At 37.6% G+C, this 27,609-nt stretch overlaps 1 protein-coding gene across 3 annotated transcripts in view; it reads right to left on the bottom strand.

Moving 5' to 3' along the window:
• The window catches only part of BORCS5 (BLOC-1 related complex subunit 5), a 97,647-nt gene extending 71,221 nt beyond the window's left edge, over positions 1 to 26,426 (bottom strand). Inside the window, exons 1-2 of one of the 3 annotated variants that reach the window (XM_011283772.3) lie at positions 26,310 to 26,426; positions 23,408 to 23,551 (exon numbers count right to left, since the gene is read on the bottom strand). In XM_011283772.3, coding sequence (XP_011282074.1) covers positions 23,408 to 23,551; position 26,310 — 145 coding nt within the window. In that variant the 5' untranslated portion in view covers positions 26,311 to 26,426. The other 2 variants (XM_003988424.4, XM_019834528.3) reach the window with 2 other exon arrangements.
• Between the last annotated feature and the right edge of the window lie 1,183 nt (positions 26,427 to 27,609).

Below are 27,609 nucleotides of genomic sequence, written 5' to 3'. Positions count from 1 at the left end.
AGCTAGACTAAAACCAAATGAATGGGTGAGGTATGCTTCTTGCTATAGCCAAGTGAGGCTATCAACAAATCTTCTCCACAAAAAGCAACCATAGGGGCGTCTGGGGGTGGGGGGCTCTAGTCAGTTAGGCATCCGACTCTTGATTTTGGCTCAGGTCATGATCCCAAGATTGTGGGATAGAGCCCCATGTTGGGTGCTGTGCTGAGCATGCAGCCTGCTTAAGATTCATTCTCTCTCTCTCTCTCTCTCTCTCTCTCTCTCCCCCCCCCCTTCCCCTGTCCCCTACTCCCTCTCTCTCTCCCAAAAAAAAGCAATTATAAAGTTAGACAAAATTCATAGAAACCATTTTGAGGTTTGAGAACTTAACCAAAGGCATACAATAATCTGAGACGCATTTATGCCTAAAAAACAGATTAACTTGGATAAGAATAGTGGGAATTAGGGTGCCTGGGTGGCTCAGTTGGTTAAATATCTGACTTCAGCTCCGGTCATGATCTCACAGTTTGGGGGTTTGAGCCCCGTGTCGGGCTCACTCTCTCTCTCTCTCCAAAATAAATAAACATTACAAAAATATTAAAAAAAAAAAAAAGAATAGTGGGAATCTGTGGCATTTGGACCTGGAGCTTCTCCCATCTGTCTTGCCTCAGTTGAAGCAGATGTTGTGCCAGGATGGGGCAGGTTATGAGAATAAGCAGCTTTTCTGTTGTAGTAGAAAGAGGCTTACTTGATTTGGAGCAGTGGGTAACACTCATGTCCAGCAGTGGGTGTCAGCGGAACAGACTATCTGAGAGATAGGCGAGTGAGAAGGGCCAAAAGCTCTCCTAGCACAAGGCTGTGGTCATGGTTGGCACAAGTATATTCCTGGCTGAGGCTGCTTGCATTTATAGCAAAGACCCAAGGGGATTCAACCAGTCACACACTCCTGGCTGCCACTGAGGCTATGTGGATGCCAAGAGCATAGGTAAAAGAGCCCAGCAAAATATAAAAGAAGGGGGAGACTTGAAAACAGCCTGAAGTTTGAAGTACTACATACTCACACACAAACCCACTGACAGATGACACAAACCTTACTGGATTAGGTGGTTCAGTATAATTCCTGTTTAATCACTGGCTGACTAATAAGCCAGGCAAACATAGAGGCAAAGCCTGGGGAAGCAGACTTAAAAATTAAAAATTTAAAAAATAAACATCAAAGGCCACAAATCATAGGGAAGAGAGATTTCATAGGTGTAGTAAACACGTTACTAATTTATATGTAGTTACTAATTTATATGTAGTAAACACATTACTAATTTATATGTTTATACTATTAACGAAAAAAACAATGAACAAAAAAGGAACCATAGGATATGTTAATTAGCTTGATTTTGGTGATTATTTCACAATGAACATGTGTGTCAAATTACCAAATTGTATGTCTTAAATATATATGATTTTTAATTGTCAAATATTTCTCATTTAAGAAAAAAGTATGAAAAATCTTGGAGAGATGAGAATCTAGACCTGGTATATTATGTTATCTAAAATGTCGAGGTCTCAACAAAAAATTACAAAATAAGGGCATCTGGGTGGCTCAGTCAATTAAGCATCCGACTCTTGGTTTGGGCTCAGGTAATGATCTCACAGTTTTGTGTGTTTAAGCCCCGCACTGGGCTCTGCACTGATAGCAAAGAGCCTGCTTGGGATTCTCTCTCTCCCCCTCTCTCCCTGCCCCTCTCCTACTCACACTGTCTCCCCCTCTCTCTTTCTCTCTCTTTCAAAATAAACTTAAAAAAAAAAACTTCAAAAAAAATTACAAATATACAAAGAAACAGGGATCTGTGACTCATAGTCAAGAAAAGAAGCAGCCAACAGAAATGGTTTCTGAGTACCCCAGGGGTACTAGCTAAATCAGACAAAAATTTCAAAGCATTTATTGTATATAAGCTCACAGAACTAAAGAAAAATCATAATGAAAGAAAAAAATATGGAAACAATGAATCTATAGATAGAGATTTTCCATAAAGAGAGTGAAGTCCTGGAGTTGAAAATATAATAACTAAAATGAAAAATTCACTGGAGCACTTCTACAGCAGTCTTGAGATGGTAGGAGAAAGAATCAGTGAGCCTGAAAATATAAATTATCCAATGTCAGTAACAGAGAAAGAAGATAGGAAAAAAAGAAGAGTTTCAGAGATGTGTGTGATAGCACAGTATACGAACATATACCAACATATACACATTGGAAAGCCAGAAAAAGAGAAGAGAGAAGCTTATCAGGTTTGATGAAAAATTTTAATACACATTCAAGAAAGCTCAGTGAAGTGCAATTAGGAAAAAAACAAAGAGATCAACACCTAAATAAAAAACAAGCTGTTGTAAGCCAGTGTTTAAGAGAAAACCTCAAAAACAGCAAGAGAAAAGCAACTTATCTGGAACAATGGAGGCTAGAAGAGAGTTGAATGACATACACGAAGTACTGGGAAAAACTTGTGTCAACTGAAAGTTCCATATCTAGCAGATTTATCCTTCAAAACTGAAGATAAAGACATTCTCAGATAATCAAAAACTGAGAAAATTTATTGCTAATGGATAATGCAAGAAATACTCAAGGAAGTCTCTTCAGGCTGAAAGAAAGTGACACTAGATGGTAACTAGAAGCCAAAAGAAGAAATGAGGAACACTAAAAATAGCAAATATGTGGTTAATATAAAAGATTCTATAAATATGTATAAATCCGCATTTCTTCTCTTAACTTCCTTGAAAGATGTAATCTTTTTTTTTAACATTTATTTATTTTTGAGAGAGAGTGAGTGGGGCAGGGGCAGAGACCAAGAAGGAGACACAGAATCTGAAGCAGGCTCCAGGATCCAAGCTGTCAGCACAGAGTCCAATATGGGCTCAAACTCGTGAACCACGAGATCAGGACCTGAGCTGAAGTCAGATGCTCAACTGAGCCACCCAGGTGCCCCAAAAGATGTAATCATTAAAAAAAATTTTTTTTTCAACGTTTATTTATTTTTGGGACAGAGAGAGACAGAGCATGAACGGGCGAGGGGCAGAGAGAGAGGGACACACAGAATCGGAAACAGGCTCCAGGCTCTGAGCCATCAGCCCAGAGCCCGACGCGGGGCTCGAACTCACGGACCGCGAGATCGTGATCTGGCTGAAGTCGGACGCTTAACCGACTGCGCCACCCAGGCGCCCCTAGATGTAATCATTTTTAAAGTAATAACCATGACACTGTATTTTTGGGTTTATAATATATATAAATATATTGTAATGTATTTATCATTGATACTTAATACTACAATAACCATAATATATAGTAATAGCACAAAGGAAGGAGAAAGAATGGTGCAAAGCTTATATATTTTACCAGAATTATTAACTGAAGTAGATTCTGATAAATTAAAATGCGTATTATAATTCCTAGAGCAATCACCAAGAAAACAACTCCAAAAAACATATAGTTAGAAAAAAATCAGAAGAATTAAAGCTGTGCATTAAAAGCATTTACTTAATACAAAAGGTGGCAGTTAAGGAGGAAATAAAGGAACAAAATAGACAAGAATAGAATGTTTGTAAAGAAATAGCAAAATGGCAAATTCAAGTCCAAAAGGCAGACAGTGTCACACTGGATAAAACAGCAAGATTCAATTACATGCTTTCTATAAGAGACAGATCTTAGATTCAAAGACACAAATGGATTGAAAGTCAAAGGATGAAAAAAGATGTATACTATATGGAGAACTACATTAAAATATTATTATATATGTATATATAATTATTATTTATATATAACATATACATTTATTTTATTTATATATTATATATACATATATAATATATACATTATTATATGTTTTATATTAATATAATAATGTTATATATGTATATATAACATATTAACACTACTACATTAGGAATTATAACTATATGAATAATGATATGTTAACATACTACACAGAGAACTATATTAAAATCAGATAAAATACACTTTGAAATGAAAAGTAATATTAGAGACAAAGGATTAATGATAATAATGATGTATATCTTACATTAGTAAGATATAATAATTTCAATGTATACACACCTAACAATATAGCCTCAAAACAAATGAAGAAAAAACTGACAAATTTGAAAGGAGTAATAGACAATTCAACAATAACAGGTGAATAATTCAGTACCTCACTCTCAATAATTGGTAAAAACAGAAAATCAGTAAGTATATATATATATATATATATATATATATATATATATATAAGACTTGAACACTATCAACAAAGGTGACATAACTGACATATACCAAACATTCCAGCCAAAGACTGCAGAGTACACAATTTTTAGAAGTGTGCATGGTTTGCACCTTTCATAAAAATTAATTCAAGGGGCACCTGGGTGGCTCAGTTGGCTGAGCACCTGACTTTGGTTCAGGTCATGATCTCATGGCTTGTGAGTTCGAGCCTGGCATCACACTCTGTGCTCACAGCTCAGAGCCTGGAGCCTGCTTCAGATTCTGTGTCTCCATCTCTCTGTGCCCCTCCCTTGCTCATGCTATCTCTCTCAAAAATAAAAACATTAAAAATATATTTTTAAATTAATTCAAAATAGGGTGCCTAGCTGGCTCAGTTAGTAGAGCTTGTGACTCTTGATATTGGGGTCATGAGTTCAAGCCCCACATTGGACAGAGCTTACTTTAAAAAAAATAAATAAAATTAAAAATAAAAATAAACAAAAATTAACTCAAAATGGATCAAATACCTAAATGTAAAACACAAAACCATACAACTCCTAGACAATAACAAGAGAAATGTCCCTAGGTGATCCTGGGTTTGGTGCTGACTTTTTGGTATCATCAAAAACACAATCCAAAAAAAAAAAAAAAAAAGAAAAAAAATTGGGATTTCATTAAATAAATTAGATTTCATTAAAATTTAAATTTCTGTTCTGTGAAAGACACTAAGAAAATGAAAAAACAAGCCACAAAATACTTGCAAAACACATAACTGATAAAGGACTAGTATCCAAAATATACAAAGAATTCATAAAACTTAACCATAAAAAAAATCCCAATTAAAAAATGGGCAAAAGAAAGATCTGAACAGACATCTCAGCAAAGATGATATACAGATAGCAAATGACCACATGAAAAAATGCTTAACATCATATGTAATTAAGAAATTGCAAATTGAAACAATAAGATATCGTTACAAACTTATTAGAGTGGCTAACAATCAAAATAATGACATCAACAAATGTTGACAAGGATGTGGAGCAATGGGAACTCTCATTCATTACTGGCGGGAATCTAAAAATCATATAGCCTCCTTGGAAGACAGCTTGGAAACTTCTTACAAGAATAAACATACTCTTGCTATATGATCAACAATTTGGTAACACCTAAAACAACATCACCAAACGTTGACAAGAATGTGGAGCAAAGGGAACTCTCATTCATTGCTAGTGGGAATGCAAAATGGTATCACCTCTTTGGAAGACAGTATGGAAATTTCCTACAAAAATAAACATACTCTTGCCATATGATCAGTAATTTGGTATCTACCCTTAAATTACCTGGTACTTACCCAAATGAATTAAAAATGTAATGTCTGCACAAAAACCTGCACAGAAATGTTTAAAGCAGCTTTAACTGCCAGAACTTGGAAGCAACCAAGATGTCTTTCAATAGGTGAGTGGATTAAAAAAAACTATGGTACATCCAGACAATGGAATATTATTCATCAGTAAAAAGAAATAAGCTATTAAGTCACAAAAAGATATAGAGAAACCTTAAATATATATTCTAAATGATAGAAGCCAATCTAAAAAGGCTAAATACTGTAGGATTCCAAATATATGACATTTTGAAAAGAAACTATGAACATGGTAAAAATATCTGTGGTTGCCAAAGGTTCAGGGAGTAGAGAGAGAGGAATGAATAGGTAAAGCACAGAGGACTTTTAAGGCAATGTATGATACATTGAATGGTATGATATTCTGAATGATAACAAATGAATGATAGATACATATCATTATACATTTGTCAAAACTCACAGAATGTACAACACAAAGAGTAAACTCCAATGTAAACTATGGACCTTAGTTAATAATAATGTATCAAATTTAACCCGATTGTAATAAATGCATCACATTATTAAGTTAACATTAGTAATAGGGAAAACTGGATGGGGAGTTGGTAAAGGAGTATATGGGAAGGGAACTCTTGTACTTTATTCAACTTTTCCGTAAACCTAAAACTTCTCTAGAAAATAAAGTCTATCAATTTTTCAAGAAGTACACATGAAACATTTTCCAGACAGACCATATACCAAGCCATAAATCAAGTCTCAATAAATAGGATTTGAGTTATACAATGTATATTCTCTGACCACAATAGAATTAAATTATAAATCAACAACAGAAAGAAATCTGGGAAATCCCAAAACATTCTGAACTTAAACAACATACTTCTAAATCAACTGGTTGGTCAAAGAAGAAATCAAAATGGAAACCAAAAAGTGTTTTGAAGTGAATAAAAATAAAGACATAACAAAATTTATGAGATACAGCTAAAGCTATGCTTAGAAGAAAATTTATTGCTTTCAAATGCCTATTTCAGAAAAAAAAAACCTTATACCTCAAGAAACTAGGAAGAGAAATGTAAATTATATTTATAAGCAGAAGAAAATAATAAGGATTAGAGCAGAAAGCAATGAAATAGAAAACAGAAAAACAGAAGAGAAAATCAATGACACCACAAGTTGGTTCACCAAACAGATCAACAAAACTAACAAATGTGTAGCCATATTGACTAAGAAAAAAGGAGAAAAAGCCTCCAATGATCAAAATCAGGAATGGAAAAGGGACATCACTATTGACCTCACAGAAGTGTAGAGGATTAAAAGGGAATATTATGAAAAACATCATGCCAACAATTAGGTAACTTAAATAAACAAATTCATAGAAAGACAAAAATTACCAAAACTGACTCAAGAAGAAATAGAAAATCTGAATAGACAAGGCCTATACCAAGTAAAGAAAATCTCAGTCCCGCTGGCTTCACTATGAATTATATCAAATATTTAAATAAAAATTAATAACAATCCTTCACAGAGTCTTACAGAAAAGCAGAAGAAATACTTCCCCACTGATTTTTAAAGACATATTTATTTATTTTTGGGAGAGCACAAGCAGGGGAGGGGTAGAGAGAGGTGGACAGAGGATTGGAAGTGGACTGTGTGCTGACAGCAGCAAGCCCGATGTGGGGCTCAAACTCAGAACTGGGAGATCATGACCTGAGCTAAAGTCGGACACTCAACTGACTGAGCCACCCAGGTGCCCCACTTCCCAACTGATTTTATGAATCCAGTATACCCTCATACTAAAGGCATCTCAAGAAAAACGAAACAAAACTACAAACTAATCTCAATTTGTGATAGGTCAAAAAGGTCTGAATATCCAGATGTGTGCATGTAGACTTTTCTCTTAATCTAAACATTTATAGTACAGGAGTATATACGTTTTTTAAAAGTGTGCTTTATTGGGGATTAAAAAAATTTCCAAGATTATATATATATATATATATACACACACACACACACACACACACACATACCGTTGAGCCTTGAACAAATCTGGAGTTAGAGATGTCAACCCCCCAACCCATCCCCTGCAGTCAAAACTCCACACATAACTTTTGACTCCCCCAAAACTTAACTACTAGTAGTCTACTGTTGACCACAAGCCTTACCAATAACATAAGCAAACACCACATATTTTGTATGTTACATATCATATCCTGTATTTTTTACAAGAAAGTAAAGCAGAGAAGAGAAAATATTAGGAAAATCATAAGGAAGAGAAAATACATTTACAGTACTATACTGTATTTATTGAAAAACAAAATCTACTTGTAAGTGGACCCACATGGTTCAGACCTGTGTTATTCAAAGGTTAACCATATAACATTTATGCACTGATTTTAGAACCTAATTATACCCAATGTCTCTACAAACACCAGATGCTCCTTTGTTGTTCTTCTGGGCCCACAGAGGAATCTACATAAAGATGATGCAACATATAAGGAAGGCCCATAGGCAGAATTCTATAAGAAAGTATTTTTTATTAAAATATAGGGTATTGGTGGTAAAGCCCAGGGAAACCTCATTAGATTACTCTGAACATATTGAAAGGGGAATGGGGGTATTAAATAACAGTTTGAAGAGCCAAAGTTCAAGTGGACTTAAAGGCCAGGACATTGAAATGTCACATTGTACATCAACTATACTTCAATTAAAAAAACCCTAAAATTAAAAAAAACATGTGGGGTGCCTGGGTGGCTCAGGCAGAGAAGCATGCAACTCTTGATCTCAGGGTTGTAAATTCAAGCCCAGTGCTGGGGGTGGAGACTACTTAAATAAATTTCTTTTTTAAATGTAATTGTGTGTCAACTATACTTTTTTTTCCCTCAAAACAAAAACAAAAACAAGACAGGACACTGGGGAAATGTATCTATTAGCTAAAATATATAGAGAGGTGCTAAAGTCCAGGGTGCTCAGAAGTTCTACTTCCCTGTCTTCAAGGGAACACATTGTTGCCATAAGCTGTCCTGGCAGATGTCTATCCTAAAAATTATTATCATATGCAAAACCTTTCTTCCAACATCTGACCTCTTTGTAGAAAACTTATCCCAAATATGGAATTGCAATATTTTCTAAGATGATACTATATTTTTAAACTTTTACATATTTTTTAAAAGATTTTATTTCTAAGTAATCTCTACACCCAATGTGGGTCTTGAACTTACAACCCCAACGTCAAGAGTCGCATGCTCTACTGACTGAGCCAGTCAGACATCCTCGAACTTTTTATTTTTAAAATAATTTAAGAAAAGTTGCATAAAATAAAGGATTCCTATATGCCCTTCACCAGCTTCCTCTAATAATAACACAGTACCTAACCATAGTATAATTATCAAAAACAGGGAATTAACATTGGTACAATACAATCAATTAAACTATACACCTTATCATAAGGTACCATTTTTTCCCATTAATGTCCTTTTTTATTCTAGGATCCAATTTGGGGTCCTAGAATAGACATTGCACATCTCTTTAGTTTCCTCCAATCTATGACAATTCTTCAGTCGTTCCTTATCTTTCATGATTTTGACTCTTGTGAAAGTTATTTTGCAGAATGTCCATAATATTTTTTACTGATTTAATAATCTGTTATCAAGAATCATTGATTGAAGGTTTACTAAGGGCCAGGCACTAAGCCCCCTACCTATATTATCTCATTGATTAATTTTTAATGTTTATTTATTTTTGAGAGAGAGAGACAGACAGACAGATAAACAGAGCATAAGCAGGGGAGGGGCAAAGAGAGAGGGAAACACAGAATCTGAAGCAGGCTCCAGGCTCTGAGCTGTCAGCACAGAGCCCTACTCAGGGCTCGAACCTATGAACTGTGAGATCGTGACCTGAACCTCAGTCAGACACTCAACCAACTGAGCCACCCACGCGCCCCTGATTTTTTTAAGTAGGCTTCATGCCTAGCCCAAAACCCAATGTGGGGTTTGAACTCATGACCCTGAGATCAAGACCTGAGCTGAAACGAAGAATCGATGCCTAACCGATTGAGCCACCCAGGAGCCCCTATATTATCTCTTTCAAATAGAAGTGCCTTTAACAAACTTTAGAGCAGAAGCATTCTAAAATCAAAGAGTAATCATCTTCCATTCACCCTTCTTTAGGTGCTAGTGTTTTGTAAATTACAATGCATTATAAAACATATTATTATTCACCCACCCCAATATCCTTTAATGGTCCCCTGCCCCCTAAAAAATATTAAGTCCAAGTGTAAGCCTTAAATTCAGAGCCTTAAACTTAGGACCTTTCTGAATCTTTACTGCCCACATTTTCCTACCCTTAAACCTTGGCTCATTACTTTCTTCTCTTGTACTGGCCTTTCCTTTCCATCTCTAAATATGCTTTCATGAGTACACCTCTTATCACTGCCCAAGAGCTACTGATCTTCTGGCATCCCAGAATTTAATGCCTGTAGTACTCATTTGGTACATACACACGATCCTGGACTATAGGTATGTTTATACAGATTCTTGTCTCCTAAGTGAGACTTTTTGAGAAGAGAACTCAAGGATTCTTTCCCCTATGACATATATATATATATATATATATATATATATATATATATATATATATGTGTGTGTGTGTGTGTGTATATATATATATATATATATGTATATGTATATATATATATATATATACACTACCTTAATGCTTAATAACATTTACTGAATACCTATCAAGTGCCAATCTTTGTGTGCTAGGCCCTGAGAAATTAGAGATGATTAAAACACAACCCCAACTCTTGAGAAATATTTGGTGTAATAAATATTTCTTTGAATACAGTGATAGACTAAAAATAGAGTTTTCACTCCAAAATATTAAGGTCACTAAAAGTTTCCGGTAGCAATAATTTTTTTCTTTGTTGTCCTGATAAACACTGAAATAACTAATTATAGATTACTCATGTGTTACAGAATTTGACATATTTTCCAACTAGCTTGTGCTTGAAGCAAGCTGTGACCTCGTTTTATGAGAAATCCAGATGCTACAGAGTAAACTTAATTAACCAAAGGCCTTTGCAAATACTGCCCCAGGTTGTAGCTGTGTGAACCGACTTACTAATCATTATAGTCTAGCGACATCTAGTGGCGAAGGTGGTGTTAAAAACAGCACTGCGATAAATTCAACTACATTAAAGGGAGGCCATCTTATAAAAAAAGGAGCAAAATAGGAGAATGACTTAGGATATTTATTAGCATTAAAGAATGTTTTAATGTTTCTTTGGCCTATATTTATTCCTCTCAGTGGGATGTATCATTTTTTTCCTTCCCTTGAGACTGGTAAACATTAATCTTGATGTAAGATTTACTGAAATAAAAGTATGAACAGTTTAACTGTTAGAAAAAAGTCCTTGGTTAAAAAGACTGAATGAAGAACAAAACAACTCCCAATTGTCGTATGTCTGCTCCAAAAATCTTGCAACTCAAACCCCATTTTTGTTTATGTGTATTTGTTTACCAACACTTTCACATGTGGATAAACCCGTTTAGAAATGTGTTTAGAATATTTTGTTAATAATTTTCATTAGCTCATATGAGGAAAATAATTATCTATCTAAAGTCATTTTTAAAATATCACTTTGCATTTCACTGGCTTTCTGTGAAACCAAATTTTGATGAGAAGAAATATTTAAACATTACCAAAACCCAGGGACTTTTAACAAATTCTTCAGCAAGTAATGAACTCTCAATGAGTCCGAAATTTAATGTACAGGCATTAAATGTGAATCAGTTTCAACAATGGAGTTCATCCAAAAATAGCAAAAACCTAATGACATACTCTAAAATACTCTTGACAACTGCATCTCTTTAAAAAATATCTAAAATCATTTATTTGAATGATCTAACACTTCTGTGATCTCAAGTAGTACTTAAGTTCGAAAACATCTAGCTCAGTGTTTTCCAAAGTGAATCCCTTGGAATGCTAGTTTAACACACAGATGTCTTACAACTGAACTTACTAATAAATCAGATTCTGAGTCTGGGGCCCTAAAGTCAGTATTTTTTTAAAAAAGTTTCGAGGCACCTGGGTGGCTCAGTTGGTTGAGAAACTGACTTTTGATTTTGGTTCAGGTCGTGATCCCAGGATGGTGGGATTGAGCCCCTGTTGGACTCTGCACTGAGTGTGCAGCCTGCTTAAGATTCTCTCCCTCTCCCCTGCTCGCATGTTCCATCTAAATGTAAAAAATAAAACAAAGTAAGTTTTTCCACATGGCTTTTTAGGCATAATAAAACTTTGGAAGTAATTAATACCAAGAGCACACATATAAATTCTTCTCAATTGTTCTGATTCTAGTCAACCATTCCTGCCTCTCTCAGAATAAGTTGTTCCATCCTGTAGGTTCTCTAATGCATTACATTTATAAGCACTTATCATGCTGAATCACAATGACCTGTTAAGAATATAGTTTCCCTCACAAGACTGTGAGCTGTTCATAGGAAGGAACAATGTTTTTTTTGTATCTCTAGCCTAAAATATCTGACAAACAGCAACAGCTCAATGAATTTAGTTAAGTGAATAATATATGAAACATCACAATTCTAAAAAGAGTACATGACTTTCACTTTTGCCCAGGATGAAAAAGCCTTATCTATTAACAATTCCAAATACTATAAAATTAGCATTAATCTTTCTAATAATCAGTTAAAATTTGGGGGGTGGGGGAAAAGGAATTTCTTTTTTAATTCTCGGAACACCTTTAGAACGTTGGCTTTCCTAAATAAACATTTCAGTCTCAAATGCTAACGTTTTAAAAATAGAATTTTTTATGTGATTTTTGGAAAAGTAGAAAAATTGAAGATGACTAACAGAATTTTATACTATTCAGCCTTGGAATGTTTCTAAGATGTTATGTAGCAAAAACTACTAACAAAACAGAGCCTTAAAAAGAAATATATTTTAAAAAATACATCTATCTTTATTGTCATATTCCAGGAGTAATTGGCTAGCTTAGCCAGGAAATGATATTGCTTAGAAAGATATATCCTTGGGTACTAAAGTAAACCATGCATATTTTTTAAATTAATAATATAACACAAATTAAAAGCTTAAAGAAACACGAAAGAATGAATAATAGTATACAGTTAATTATTCCAGTAAGTTAATGTCTAATATGGCTTAAAATTAAAATCAGATTTTAACCTGCATACATATGGGTATGTAGAGTAATACAAGAAAATCAAAGCAGCACATCCCAGATATAATTTTGGTCAAGAAGTATTTTGGCATCTTTTAATTATAACTTTTTGATTATATGGATGATCCCTTAAACCATGAATCCACTCCCTGACCCCATCCTCTCCATGTGGCTACCTTCCATCCCTCAAAGCCCTACTCGACTGTTACTTCCCTTGTGAAGCTTGCCTCCAATTCCCAGGCCAAATTAATGATTCTCTTCTCTACACATGACTGATCTTTTGGCCATATGGCCAATATGACCCATGCTACGTTACTGTAAGTTCCTTACCTATCTTAATCACTCACCAAACTGTAAGCTCCTAAGGGACAGCAGCTGTGTCTTACATTCTTTGTATCTCCACTAGCTGGAACACCACCAGGAGCACCAATGTTTACCATTACAATTGGCCCTTGAACAACACAGGTTTGAACTGCGCAGGTCTACTAACACTTGGATTTTTTTCAATAAATACGATACAGTACTGTAAATGTATTTCTTCTTCCTTATGACTTTCTTCGTAAATTTTCTTTTCTCCAGCTGACTTTTTTGTAAGGATACAGTATATAATATATATAACATACAAGATATGTGTTAATCGACAGTTTATGTTACCAGTAGGGCTTCTGGTAAACACTATGCTACTAGCAGTTAAGTTTGGGGTGAGGGAGTCAAAAGTAATACACAGATTTTCAACTGCAGGGAGATCCAGGCCCCTGACACCCGCATTGTTCAAGAGTCAATTGTATACTGCAGAAATAAACCAAGGTAGTAATCGAAGGCTGTTGGCATGAGGCGTTTAAAATGAAAGAAGTAGTAATGGACAGAAAAATAAAGATTAAAAAGCATTTTTTTGAGGATTTCTGCTTCTGCCCATGAAAGATTAATTGCTATTATGCCTTCCAGTCATAAACAACTAGGAACCAGACCAAATATATGACACACTCTTTTCAGATATTCTCTAACAGGCTTTGATCCTTGAGAGAAGGAAAACAAGCAAGTCCTATCATTTCCCCAGTTTATTACTGAAAAACATTTTCCAGGCGGGGGGTGGGGGGAGACATCCATAAAGAGCCCAGTGGCCTCAGTGAGTTGAAGAAAGAGAACGTGGAGTTTGGAGAGACAGAGGTATCAGAAGGTACACAAAATAATATGGGGGAGGGGAGGGCTCAGTAAGAAAGCAGTCTGCGGAACTGCACAGGGCACCCTGAGTCTCTGGTTTACACTAAGTTATGAATTTGCGGTAAAACTCCACCAGGCTGGAGAAAGAACTGCAGGAAAGCCATAGGCCAAACAATGTCTGAAATTCTCACGGGACTGAGGGCAGTTTGCATTCCCACCTGCGTGAGTAGTGAGACTTCGTAACACATGGGCCACAGGTAAAGCACTCAGAAGGGTAGTGCCTTAGAAGTGAGGCTCAGTTAAACTAGACTAAAGGCTGCTCTGGATAAACCTTCACAGAACATAAAGGCAGGTCAGAAAGAGTCAAACTGATTATAAGTAACTTAACTTTACGCCAGAACAAAGTCTAATATACTTTAAAGGAATAAAACAAACCCTAGCACCCAGAAACATACGAAATATACAATGTTTGGCATACAGTGAAGAGATTTCCAGGAATGCAAAGAAGCAGGAGAATATGACTTGTAATACTGAGAAACTTCATTTAATAAAAAACAGATCCAAAAATGATAGACTAGCAGTCAAGAATTAAAATTATAAATTATAAATGCACCCTACATGTTCAAAAAGTATAGGAAAACATAGGCGTGATAAGCAAAGACATGAAGACTTTATTAAAAGGGAGGTATATCTAAAGCTGAAAAATACAATTATCTAAAATTAAAAATACACTGAATGGGATTAAGAACAGTATAGACATGACAAAAACAAAAAACAAAAAAAAAAAAAACCCTAAATCTGGAAACAAAGCAATGAAATTATCCAAACTAAGGACAGAAAGGAGAAAGACCAAAAAAAACCAAAAAACAAAACTGAGAGGTGCATTAGTGACCTGTGAGACAGCATAACACAGAAAATGGAGTCCCCAAAAAGGAAGGGGGGGGGGGGCAGAAAAACACTGGAAGAAATAATGGCCAAAATATTTGATGAAAACAATAAACCTATAGATCAAAGAACATTTAGAACACGTCAGTATGAACTCAGTATATTCAATATATACAGATAAATATAAAAATACATATAAGTATAAATGTGTGTATTATGTATATACACACATATCTATTTCCTTGCTAATCCACTGAGAAGGCCTAAGAGGAGCTTCTAAATACCTCTCTCCACTAAAAGAATCAAGACTCCTGGAGAAATGCCTGATTCTAGTGCTGGAGCCAGGGAAGAACAAGAAAAGTCTGGAACATTATGTCATGCCAGAAAATAAAAACATGTTCAAAGAATAATGAGAATATGTCAAAAGGACAAAGTAAACTAGACTGACAGGGTTCCAACTGTCTCAATTTGGAGCATTTTTTTCAAGATTAGATTTTTTTAAGCAATATCTACACCCAACATGGGGCTTAAATCCACAACCCTAAGACCAAGAGTTGCACACTCCACCGACTGAACTAGCCATGTGCTCCTAAATTTGAAGCATTTTGAGATTGAAAATAGTGACTGTAACAGATTATAACTCATTGAATAAAATAAGAATTCACCATTCTGCATGGACTTAAATAAATAAATGGAGAGAAGAGAAAGCTCTTCCTAACAGTGGAATACAAACTAATAAATGTAGAAGGAATGGTAAAGGTAGAAAAATCACTATTTGGCAACTGTCTCTGTGTAATTAATTCAAACAAGAAACAGTGATGGATATTATAACCAGTGAAGGAAAGTGTGTTGAGAAATGAGATTTCACAAAATTCCATAATCTCCTTAAAAACTTACCAAAAAAGGGGGTAAAAATTTTATAGTGAACCTGGGCAAAAACTGACATCTTCACATAAATAAAAACAGAAAGAATCTGTTTCCAGCTGATCTGCACTACAAGAAATGCTACAAGAAGGTCTTCAGACTAAAAATAAATGACATCACATAGAAACCTGAATCTACAGAAAGGGATTAAGAATTCTGGAAATGGTAAATATGAATTCTGGAAATGGTAAATATGTGGGGAGGCATAACATTGTATTCTATATGTAGTTCTTTCTTCTCTTAATTTCTTTGGAAGATATATAATCATTTAAAATAAATATAAACTATTGGGAATGCAAGCTGGTGCAGCCACTCTGGAAAACAGTATAGATGTTCCTCAAAAAACTAAAAATAGAACTACCCTATGACCCAGCAATTGCCCTACTAGGCATTTATCCACAGGATACAGCTGTGCTGTTTCGAAGGGACACATGCACCCCCATGTTTATAGCAGCACGATCAACAATAGCCAAAGCATGGAAAGAGACCAAATGTCCATCGATGGATGAATGGATAAAGAAGAGGTGGTGTGTGTGTGTGTGTGTGTGTGTGTGTGTGTGTGTATACACATATATATGTGTGTATATATATACATATACGCATGCGTATATATATATATACATATACGCATGCGTATATATATATACATATACGCATGCGTATACGTATACGCATGTATACAATATATACAATGGAGTATTACTCGACAATCAGAAAGAATGAAATCTTGCCATTTGCAACTACGTGGACAGAACTAGAGGGTATTGTGCTAAGTGAAATTAGTCAGAGAAAGACAAAAATCATATGACTTCACTCATGAGGGCTTTAAGAGACAAAACAGATGAACATAAGGAAAGGAAAACAAAAATAATATAAAACAGGGAGGGGGACAAAACAGAAGAGACTCATAAATATGGAGAACAAACAGGGTTACTGGAAGGGTTGTGGTAGGGGGTATGGGCTAAATGGGTAAGGGGCACTAAGAAATCTCCTGAAATCATTGTTGCACTATATGCTAATGTGGATGTAAATTTTAAAAAATAAAAAATAAGTAATAAAAAATAAAATATAAACTGTTATAATGTATATAATTATATAACATAATACAGTAATACATAAGTTTTGTAAATAATAAACATATATTTAATTTATATATAAATATATAACTTATAAATATATATATAAATAATATATAAAAATATATATATATAAACATCACATGGGATTCCTAGTATATGGAGATGTACCAGTATGACAACTATAGCACAGAGAAGTGGGGTAAATGGAACCATACCACTGAAAAGTTCTTACATTTTATGTGTATAATATTAACTCTGTGTGAACTATGATGTTAAAAATGTGTACAATGGGGGCGCCTGGTCGGCCAAGTCGGTGGAGAGTGTGATTCTTGATCTCGGGGTTGTAACTTCAAGCCTTACGTTGGGTGTAGAGATCATCTAAAAATAAAATCTTTAGGGGCACCTTGGTGGCTCAGTTGGTTAAGCGTCTGACTCTTGGTTTCGGCTCAGGTCATGATCTCATGGTTTCGTGGATTTGAACCCCACATCAGGCTCTGGGCTGGCAGTACAGAGCTTGCTTGGGATTCTCGCTCTCTCTCTCTGCCCCTCCCCATGTGTGCTGTCTCTGTGTCTGAGTCTCAAATAAACAAATCAACTTAAAAATAAATAAATAAGTATTTAAAAAGTAAAAATAAAAAATAAAATCTTTAAAAAATTGTGTATTATAATCCACAGAGCAACCACTAAAAAAATAATGTATAAGAATACAACTAAAAAAGCTAATAGAGGACTTAAAATGGAATACTACAAAAATTTAGTTGATCTTGAAAAAGTCAGGAAAGTAAAGGAACCAAAAGGAGACCACAAATAGAAAATGAAGAACAAATGGTAGACCTAAATCCAACCACATCAATTTACACCCGGTTAAAGACAGACTGCCAACACAGGTACAGAAATAAGACCCAACTGTATGCTGTCGGCAAGAGATGCACTTTAAAGACACAAATACACAAAAACAAAAAGAAAGAATGGAAAAAAATATATACTATGCAAACAATAAGTGTGAAAAGGCTGGAGTGGCTATATTAACGTAAGACAAAATAGATTTCAAGATAGGAAATAGTGCCTTCTATACAAGGACAACTTCATAATAATAAAAGGGTCAATATAATAAACATCGACATGTGCATGCCTAGTAACAGACATCAAAAATACAGACAGAATAAAAGGCATAGACAAACACAATCACAGCTGGAGATTTTAGCACTTTTTTTTAAGTGGTAGAACTAATTAATTAAATATCATCAGGGGTGCTTGGGTAGCTCAGTTGGTCAAGAGTCTAACTTCAATGCAGGTCATGATCTTATGGTGTGTGGGTTCGAGCCCCATGTTGGGCTCACTGCTGTCAACGAAGAGCCCACTTCAGACCCTCTGTCCCTTTCTCTCTGTCCCTCCCCAACCTCCACTCTCTCAAAACTAAATAAAACATTTAAAAAATAAATAAATAAAATAAAAGATGGGAAGATCTAGGGTTGCCTGGGTGGCTCAGTCAGTTAAGCTTCTGACTCGATTTCTGGCTCAGGTCATGATCTCATGGTTCATGAGATGGAGCCCCACATTGGGATCCGTGCTGTCAGTGTGGAACCTGCTTGGGATTCTCTCTCTCCCTCTCTCTCTGCCCCTCTCCTGTGCACGCCTCTCTCTCAAAAAAAAAAAAAAAAAAGAAAAAAGATGGAAAGATCTATACATCAACATAAGAGGAAAGAGGTTCACTAAGCTGGATGCTAAAGACAAGGAGAGTACAGAAGCAAAGTCCCAAGAAATGTAGAAAAAAGGGAAATGGAAAAGCATTAAGTTTCAGAGAAAGGCATCGACATACCTTCTCTGAGATTTGATGGAAAGAAACAAGAATGGATGCCCGTATACATTCACTGAAGTGAGGAAAAAAGTGAGGCTGCTCTTGCAAAATGGCTTTGCTCTCGCAACTGGTTTAAAGCGATCATTGGCCTCGTACTTCCAGCTCTTGAGTAAGACTAACGCTTTGCTGGTTAACAGCAATGTTTAAAAGGTTAGCATACACAAATAATCCACACGGTAATCAGGAATAAGTTATCAACTTTTCAAATATGGTATTCAGGAGAGAACAGACTCTTAGGATCAACCTTGGGCTCAGAGGTCACCGTTAAGTCATTCAGAAAAGACTAAGCTCTAAGATCCAGTCTCTTATCCTCTTCCATTTTCCAAAACAGAGATAAGGTCTGACAGCTGGCAGAGACAAGTGTCTGATAAACGCCAAGACTCTCTACCTTTATTCTATTTGTCTGGCTAACAGATGAGTGGGTGAGAAAGATGTTAATAAACTGATCATTTGAAATGTAGCTCCCTCACTTTCTCCTTACTACCATTTCCCATTGATTCATTCTCTCCCAGCTTCAACCTCATGCACTAATTCTCAATGTTCCATGTGATTTGAGAGCCTTCACCGCTGTTCCAGGAGATTTTGCTCCACCAAGAAAAGCCCCAGGCTCTTAACTGTCAAAATCGACTTCACAGAAATCATGTTCTTAACAAACAAATGCGTAACTCCCAACAAACTTGCTTCGTCTCACTTAAGTATCTACACTGTATTTGTCTGACCTTCCTTGCTGGTAACAAGGACAGTCCCTTCCTTAGGCAGCAAGACAATCTGATGTTGTATCCAAGGTCAGTAACAAAAATGATAGGTCAGTTGTAAAGAATGTCATATGTGCATACATGCCCAAGCACGTGTACGTGTGTATGCATATATTCATCTTCAGGCGTGAACAGAATGATTATATAACTTTTATACATAAAATGTCAACTTTGCATTTCTCTTATGAATACTTCATTTCTATAGATTGACATAAAATTATGCAATTCATTAAAAAATATAAGTGGTTGAATGTTAAGTAAGAGATTTATAGGGTTTTTTTTTTTTTTAACCCCGGGAATATCATTTGCATCAAATCTACATTTTGCTTTTGTGTCTTGTTGTGGCCATTTTTTGCTACTTGTAATTTCTTAATTTTTCATTTTCTAGTAAATGTTTTACACTTCAAGATAAATTGCTAATTCAGAGACTGCTATGAAAAACAGACATTCTTCTCGCTTAGATAAAAAGAGGAACAGATATTTGGCACCAGTATAGAGCATAAATTATACTCTGCTATATCTATCCAAAAGGGTTAAGGCCAAAGAAAGAATCTGCTTGCTTATTAAAAATGCAAACATTACCTCAGTCATCCGAATAGCCCCAAACTCGCCCAGCCACTGCCTCTGCAGATCACCCACCAGCATTAGCATTACATCACATGACATTACGGAACAATAGTGAACTCTGTGTAATACTTGAATATATTGTTTTGAAAGAATAAACTGTGATTAACTTGCATGAAAAGCTTTCTGAAATCAAACCTGGGGGGTACAGCCCTCACTGTGTGGCCTTTCTACTACTTTGAGAAATAGCCTCATCCTGAAAGCAGTAAAGGGCGAAAAAAGAGAGTAGAGTATAAAGGCGACAGTGATGAGTGGCCCTCCAGCAGCCCAGCAGGCAGGCGGCAGAGCTTTAAATTACCAGGCAGAGCAACGGCAAAGCGGGAGGCTCTGTACGCTGCCCCAGAAATCCAAGCGGCCTCACAACCATCGCCCCGTTGTCTTTTACAGCCCAGTGATCTTTCTAATTGGCTTTGCTAGAATTGGAAACAGTCTCATTCCATGTACAAAACAGCTGAAAACTCCATGTCCTGATGCCATCTCGAGATGGGCTATAACTTATAGCCGTGTGACTTTAGGCAATGAACTCACACTCTCTGAGTCTCAGTGTTTTAATCTATAGAATGGAAAGAAAATAATATCTTGCAGAGGTACCGAAGGGAGGGAGGGGAGGGATTAGCTACTATTATTATCGTAATTATCCTTCTTATTTCCACCCAACTGTCTCCTTTGCCTGTCTCTTCTAATCACTAAGATGTTTCTTCTTCACAAGTGAAATGGGAGCGTTCCCTTAAATACTTGCTGGCTTTTTTTTGTTCCCTGCAGTCTGGCCCCTGCCACATGTTGCCATTTTTATTTTCACGCCGTCCTTATCAAGTGATTTCTCCACCTTCCTTAGCCAAATCCCAAATCACCTCTTAACTGCACCCTGCCCCCCATCAGCTTTCTTCTCTCCCATACCTATTCTCAATGTTCTCAACAACCAAGGTTCAAAGAGGTAAAAAACAAAGCCAGGGCAACATAGCTAGCTGGTAGCCAAGGCCCCATTTAAATCCGGTATCAATGCAACCAAGTCCAGCTACATGGCATTAACTGGACTACAGTCATTATTCACTTTTAGGGTTCCCAGTGATGAGTTTATTTTATTTAAAAAAATTTTTTTGAGTTTATTTATTTTGAGAGAGACAGAGACAGCGTGAGCAGGGCAGGGGGAGACAGAGAGAGGGAGACAGAGAATCCCAAATAGGCTCTGCACTGTCAGCACAGAGCCCCACACAGGGCTTGAGCTCATGAAACTGTGAGTGAGATCATGATCTGAGCCAAGGCCAAGAATCACACACTCAGCCAACTGAGCCACCCAGGCACCCCTAACCTCAGATTTAAAATCATCACTGGGAGGGGCGCCTGGGTGGCTCAGTTGGCAGAGCGTCCGACTCTTGATTTTGGCTCAAGTCATGATCTCCTGGATTGAGCCCCAAGTTGTGCTTTGTGCTATAAGCATGAAGCCTGCTTGGGATTCTCCATCTCCCTCTCTCTCTCTGCCTCTCCCTGCTCTCCCTCTCTGTCTCCCTCAAAATAAATAAATAAAAACTTAAAAAAAAAATGTTTAAATCTAAGGTTAGTTTCCCTTAACACCAAGCCTTCTTCTAGATGCTTCCCCTTCTAGGCAATTTACTATCATAAAATAAGAATCATTTCAAATGCTTAGAAACACTATCCCAGAAAATCATTAAGTATATCTCAAAATTCTGGGAGTTTTTTGGGTTCTGTTTTTGCTTCTTTTTGGTATTTCCCTAAAGTGGGGACAAATACTGGTCCCATAAGGCCTCAGCCAGGACTAGAAGACTTTGGAAGACTTTGGACATAGTTAACAGGAAGCAGAGGCATGAAAGCGTGACCACATGCATATCTGGAAGTGCTGGAGTATAGAATACAAGTGTCCACCTCTATGTTTCTACAGCTAAATTAAATCTGATTTGTCTTTTAATCTGATTGAATGAGGACATTGTCTTTTAATCTGATTGAATGTGGAGATGGAAATTTTATTAATATTTACTAATGGCTTTGAAGAATCATGTTCTCTCTCAAAATAAAGAAAACTGTTAAGATGGGTAGCAGGATGTAACGTGTTGTTTCATGGAAGAACCAAAGAGTTTCCCAAAGTCCAACACTGAGGCCTGTGGGAAAAGATCAAAAGCTTGTATTTCCTTACCCGTAAAGCAGACGACATACTGGGAACAATGAGATGATACATGGTTCGATAAAGCACTATTTGTTTTTATTTTTGTTTTGTAAGTAGAGTGTAGAACAGTGTAACTAGTATCTGAAATCAGTGATGAAGGTTCAAGTTCAACCTCTCTATCTGCCAGCTGTCTGATCTGACACAAATCATTCTAACATATTTAACGATGTAAGAATTAAATGGATGGCAGGTGTTTGTGTGCGTGTGTGAAGGGGGGGTATCTTCTAAAAGAAATAGCTCTATAAATGTAAGATGTTTTAGGTTATATTGTACCAGCTTAAGTACACCAGGACCTTATGTTCATTTATATTTCCTAATCTTTTGGAGGAAGAGAGAGACAGAAAGAGGGATTCTTATAGTAGAAACCCTGTTCAGTTAATAGAAAATCATTGCCACTACTTAATAGGTATGAAAAGGAATTTATTAACATAAAATAAAAATATATAATGAAATTATCAAATGAATAATAAAATTCATACTAAAAGGTAACTCTACCTCAGTATACAGTAATCAATATATGCTAATCCTCTCATACATACCCTCTCCTCTCATACAAAACAGTTGCCAAAATTAATTTTAAGTGTACCAACGATTATGGAGATTTTCTCTATGGATCTAAGCTAGTCAAAGATAGCATAGTCCAGGCCACAAATAAGAATGAAAATCTTTGGGGCACCTGGCTGGCTCAGTCATAAGAGCATGCAACTCTTGATCTCAGGGTTGTGGGTTTGAGCGTGAGGTGTAGAGATTCCTTAAACAAATAAAACTTTAAAAAAAGGAGTGAAAATCTTTTTATAGAAATGTAACAGGTAAAGGCCAACTCCAGCATCATTCATTCATTCACTCAGTCCCTGCTTTATACCAGGCTCTACAATTCAACAACACACAAAACACAGAAACTTCCTCCCACCATAGAGCTCACATTCTAACAAGGAAACAGACAGTAAATAAGTAAACTATACATTAGATCAATGGTGATTAAAAACTGCAGAGAAAAGCAGCAATAAGGGCTGCAATTCTAAATAGGGCAGTCAAGGAAGGCTTCACCAAGAAGATGCCGTTTAAGCAAAGGCCCAAAGTAGACGAGGAAGGCACACGCCCTCTGGGGAGGGTAGTGCGGCTGTGCAAACCTTTCCAGCAAGTCCAGATAAGACAAAACCCAAGTGCTTACCTTTCAAAAGTGGCTGGAAGGTCGGAATCTCTTGCAGTTTGATGACATCGGGATCGTTACTGACATTCCGTGAGGGCTGGGAGCCTGGAGCTACAACCACGATATCGTCCATCTTGGCTCTATGCTTAGCTGGAGAAGGAGTCACTGAAAATAAAGTTACACTGCTCACGAGCTGCATGTTAGCCCCCTCTGTCTCACTAAAGTACAGTCATTAAAAAGAATATTTTTACACAAAAAAAATGCTAACTGTAGTCATCCTGCAGTGGAGGCTGGAAAAGGGGAGATATATCATAGGGGATCTGTATTTTCTACTAAAAAAAAAAAAGCATTATAGGAACCTATAACATGTATGAAATTGCTTTTGTAATTAAAAATATCTTATTCAGCACAGAAAAATATAAGGTAGATTATGTTTTTAATTTTTACTTCTTTGATCTTCCTGACATTGTCCCTATCTTACCAATGAGGAAATAAGCACACAAGATTTGGTTGTGAACTGCCCAAAGTCAATAGTGCTAGAAAAAGAATTAGGAAAGGAATTGGAGGTCTATGGGGTGTTGGTATCCACGGCCCATCCCCGTGAAACTGAGGTTTGCAGAACTGGTGGCCAGACCAGTTCACAGCAAGCCAGGTATATTTAATAGACCCTTACAATTACAGGCAGTAGTCTAAGAAGAATAGAAATAAACAGGAAGTCCATTCTAGGCTGAGGCCAAATTCAGAAATTTGTGGGACAGTTAAGAGAGGCAGGCCAATTTCAGGTACGTTGCGAGAAAGCAAAGCATTTGGAGGAACTGATTCAAACTACCAACAACTTCCTAGACCAAGATACCTTCCTCTGCTCAATATCCTCCTGGTTAGAGCAAGAATAAACATTTAAAGTGGTTTACCCTCTAGAAGGTAGTATTCGCGGGCTCATCATACTTATGTCTCAAAGGTTGACGCAGGAAGGCCACAGAACTGCCCCGCCTCCTAGAGGCTAGAGTCTCCTGTGGCTTGGCATTCCCTCTTGTAGAATCTCTGCTACTTTGACTGCTCTTCAAGAAGTATCTCTTAACCCCTTTTGCTAATTTACTTCACATTTCACAAATCCCAAGTCAGAAATCTTTCCTACTACAAATTGATTTCTTCTTCCCCAGACTCCAGTGGAAAACAGATTTCACTAGATTCTAGCTAACCTCTATCACCTTGCCTGTAAAATGGGGCCGCTGTGAGGATTAAATATAAATGTATGCAAACCACTTAGCCCAGGGGAATCGGGCAGATTCTAAGCTATGCTATTGGTTAGTATGCTATCGTATTGGTTAGAGCTCATGCTGTTGGCTAGTTAGTAGGTGAGCAAGCAGATTTTTTTAAGATGCCATGCTTCTTCCCCTCAAATATGCTTCCGGCCTGACATAGGGGCAAGAAAATAAAGGGTAACAACTATTACTGTGTTTGCTATTAACAGATCAGATGTGCTGGGTCTTCCCAGGAAATAGAAGAATGTAGCAAAGCTAGTAGATGCTGTTCACCATTGAAATGTGTCCCAATCTAGCCCCCCAAATGAGGACCTGAACCAGTCTTGAAGGACACACTTCAGTGTGGACTCTGTCAGCGTCTACATTTCTGAATTACAGATCCTACCAGGAATAAACGACAGTTGTGGATTCTTAGTGTATCTACACCTCTCTGCAAGTGTAAAATATTGTTTAAAATTTCATAATATATACAAATATCTAATCATTAGACTGTACACCTGAAACTAATATGTTATATTTAGGCTCCAGATTGAATCCAATTTGGATTAGCAACTCAAGCAGAGCCAGTTGTGCTAGGGTTTGTCGCTAACAACGACAACAACAGAGCATAGAATCCTTAATTAAGTATCAACTATTTTATTTATTGACTGCTTACTATATTCCTAGCACAATAATCCTTCCGATCCTATTTCAAACGCTGGGAGAAATCTTAAAATTACGAACGGGGGAAGAATAGAGAAAAACACCAGAGCGTGCGGTGCTGGCCAACCCCTATGATAATAGAAAGCGAGTCGCGACCCCCTTCTTAAGAGAAAATGCAGTTTCTGGAGATGTTTGCACCCAAGGGTTCAAAAACGATTGTAGACCTGTCACACATCCCTTCTGAAAAGGAGCATGATCTTAGAGATTCTGTCTCTGATCCATCCACTGTGTGAGCCAAATCTCACGGTGTCAGGCATGAGTACTAACGCCAAAAGTTAATTAGGTCGTCTTTTAAAGAGGAGGCAGAGCTGGGAGAAACAGCTGTTTTGACAATAAATAATGGGCATGGGCGCACAAGCTGATTTAGCTTGCAGTCACAGGCACTCCCCATCAGGGGAATGACGGCTAGGACAGACGGTTACTTTTTTCTCTTTTTCAAGAAAAACGTACGGTGAGGGCTCTCTGTGCGTTCGTGTCCACGGTCCCAGTCCCCACTAGGTTGGGAGGCAGCCCCCTCCGCAAGCAGACAGGGCCGGCTGGAGGAGGGTGGAAGTTAGGACACCGACCTGAGGAGTTCAGATCGTTGGGTCGGCTCTCGACCTCGGAGCTCTGCTCACTGCCCATGGTGGCGGCAGCGGTGGCAGCGGAAGAACGGCGGGCCAGGCGGTCACCGCTCCGGCGGCGGGACGACCGGGCAGGGGCCGGGGACTGGGACAGGGGATGCTACACCAAATGTGGGCGCCGCTGCAGGGCCGACTTGTGGAGATGACGCGCCCAGCCCACTCAGGTGCGCTGGCGTTGGGGGATGGGAGGCCCTATTTGGGGAACCGACGCGCCAAGAGGCGTAACGCGGATGCACGGTGTTTGCCCGCTCTCTTTGGGGGACCCTAAGCAAAGAGGCGGAGGGCGCCCAGCTTCAGCCGCGCCAGCGGCCGGCGGGCGGCGCCGCTTTCACTCACTCGCTCCAGCGCCGCAAGCTCGCTCCTTCCGGGACGCGGATTGGCCGCGCCGGCTGCGCGCGGCCGTCAGTTCCGGGTTGGAGGCCACCCCCCGCGACCACGCCCCCGCCCCGGGGAGGGCGGGGAGAGTGTAATCACCCTTAAAGGGCTCCACCGCCTCAAAGCCAGAACCGCCCCCAAAGAGCAAGGCCTTCTCTAGTGTAATGATGCGTTGCCTTTAAGCATCACCCAGCTATTGGCACTTTATTGTTAGAACTTTATAAAATGCGGCGTGGGGATTGTTTGTTTTAGGGTTAGAATTCACAGCTGTCTGGATGCAGAGCTCCTGTTTCAGTTCCAGAAGGTAGGAGTTTGGCCGTGGACAACCATACAAAAAATATAGACGGTGAAGGAAGGAGATGGAAATGAGAGATAAATGAAGAAATTGAAAATACTGATTCAGGGCACCTGGGTGACTCAGTGCTTTAAGCATCCCACTTCAGCTCAGGTCATGACCTCACAGCTCATGAGTTCTGACCTCCACATCAGTTTCTGTGCTGACAGCTCAGAGCCTGGAGCCTGCTTCCGATTCTGTGTCTCCATCTCTCTCTCTGCCCCTCTCCCACTTGTGCTCTGTTCTCTCTGTCTCAAAAATAAAAACATTTTAAAAATGTTTTTTAAAAAATACTGATTCACATGTTAGGGTGTGTGTGTGTGTATGTATCCTCAGAGGAAAATGGATGCCCCTATAATCTAGGCATTTTCTGGGAACCTTGACAATTATCCACAGGCCATTCCAAAACTAGCAAAGGTGAGGGAGGAGTACAAGAGGTGCAAAATGGAAACTGTAAGACTGGGCAGATCAAGAACTGAGACCTAGCAATGCAATGCCACCAAGGAGTTGGGTGGTTTTGTGGTTCTCAGAATTTTACAATTAATTTTATATCATTTCCTTCATGAAATTTCAAGCAAATGTCCTAGCATTTTATATTTATAAATATAACCTCAGAAGGAATGCCAAATGAACTGTATGATTAAGTCCCTTCTATTCTACAGTATCAGACATTTCCCCTATGTTACCTCATCGAACTTTCATAGCAACCCTGAGGCCCACAAACAGGTACCTTCCTCACGGTCACCAGGTAGTAAATGGTAGAACCAGGATTTAGGACTGTCTGATTTCAAAATCATGCTTTTTCCTCTACTCACCATTGCAATACTCTGAGAAAAGTATAAATGAATGTAAATTCAGTATTTGGTGGGAATATGAAGAAAGAACTAAAAACTGCCTGAAAGGTCAAGTAGGCTCCTAGGAGGTGGT

This window comes from Felis catus, chromosome B4 (assembly GCF_018350175.1).
Source record: "Felis catus isolate Fca126 chromosome B4, F.catus_Fca126_mat1.0, whole genome shotgun sequence".
Taxonomy (NCBI): domain Eukaryota; kingdom Metazoa; phylum Chordata; class Mammalia; order Carnivora; family Felidae; genus Felis; species Felis catus.
This window is presented reverse-complemented; position numbering and strand designations above follow the sequence as displayed.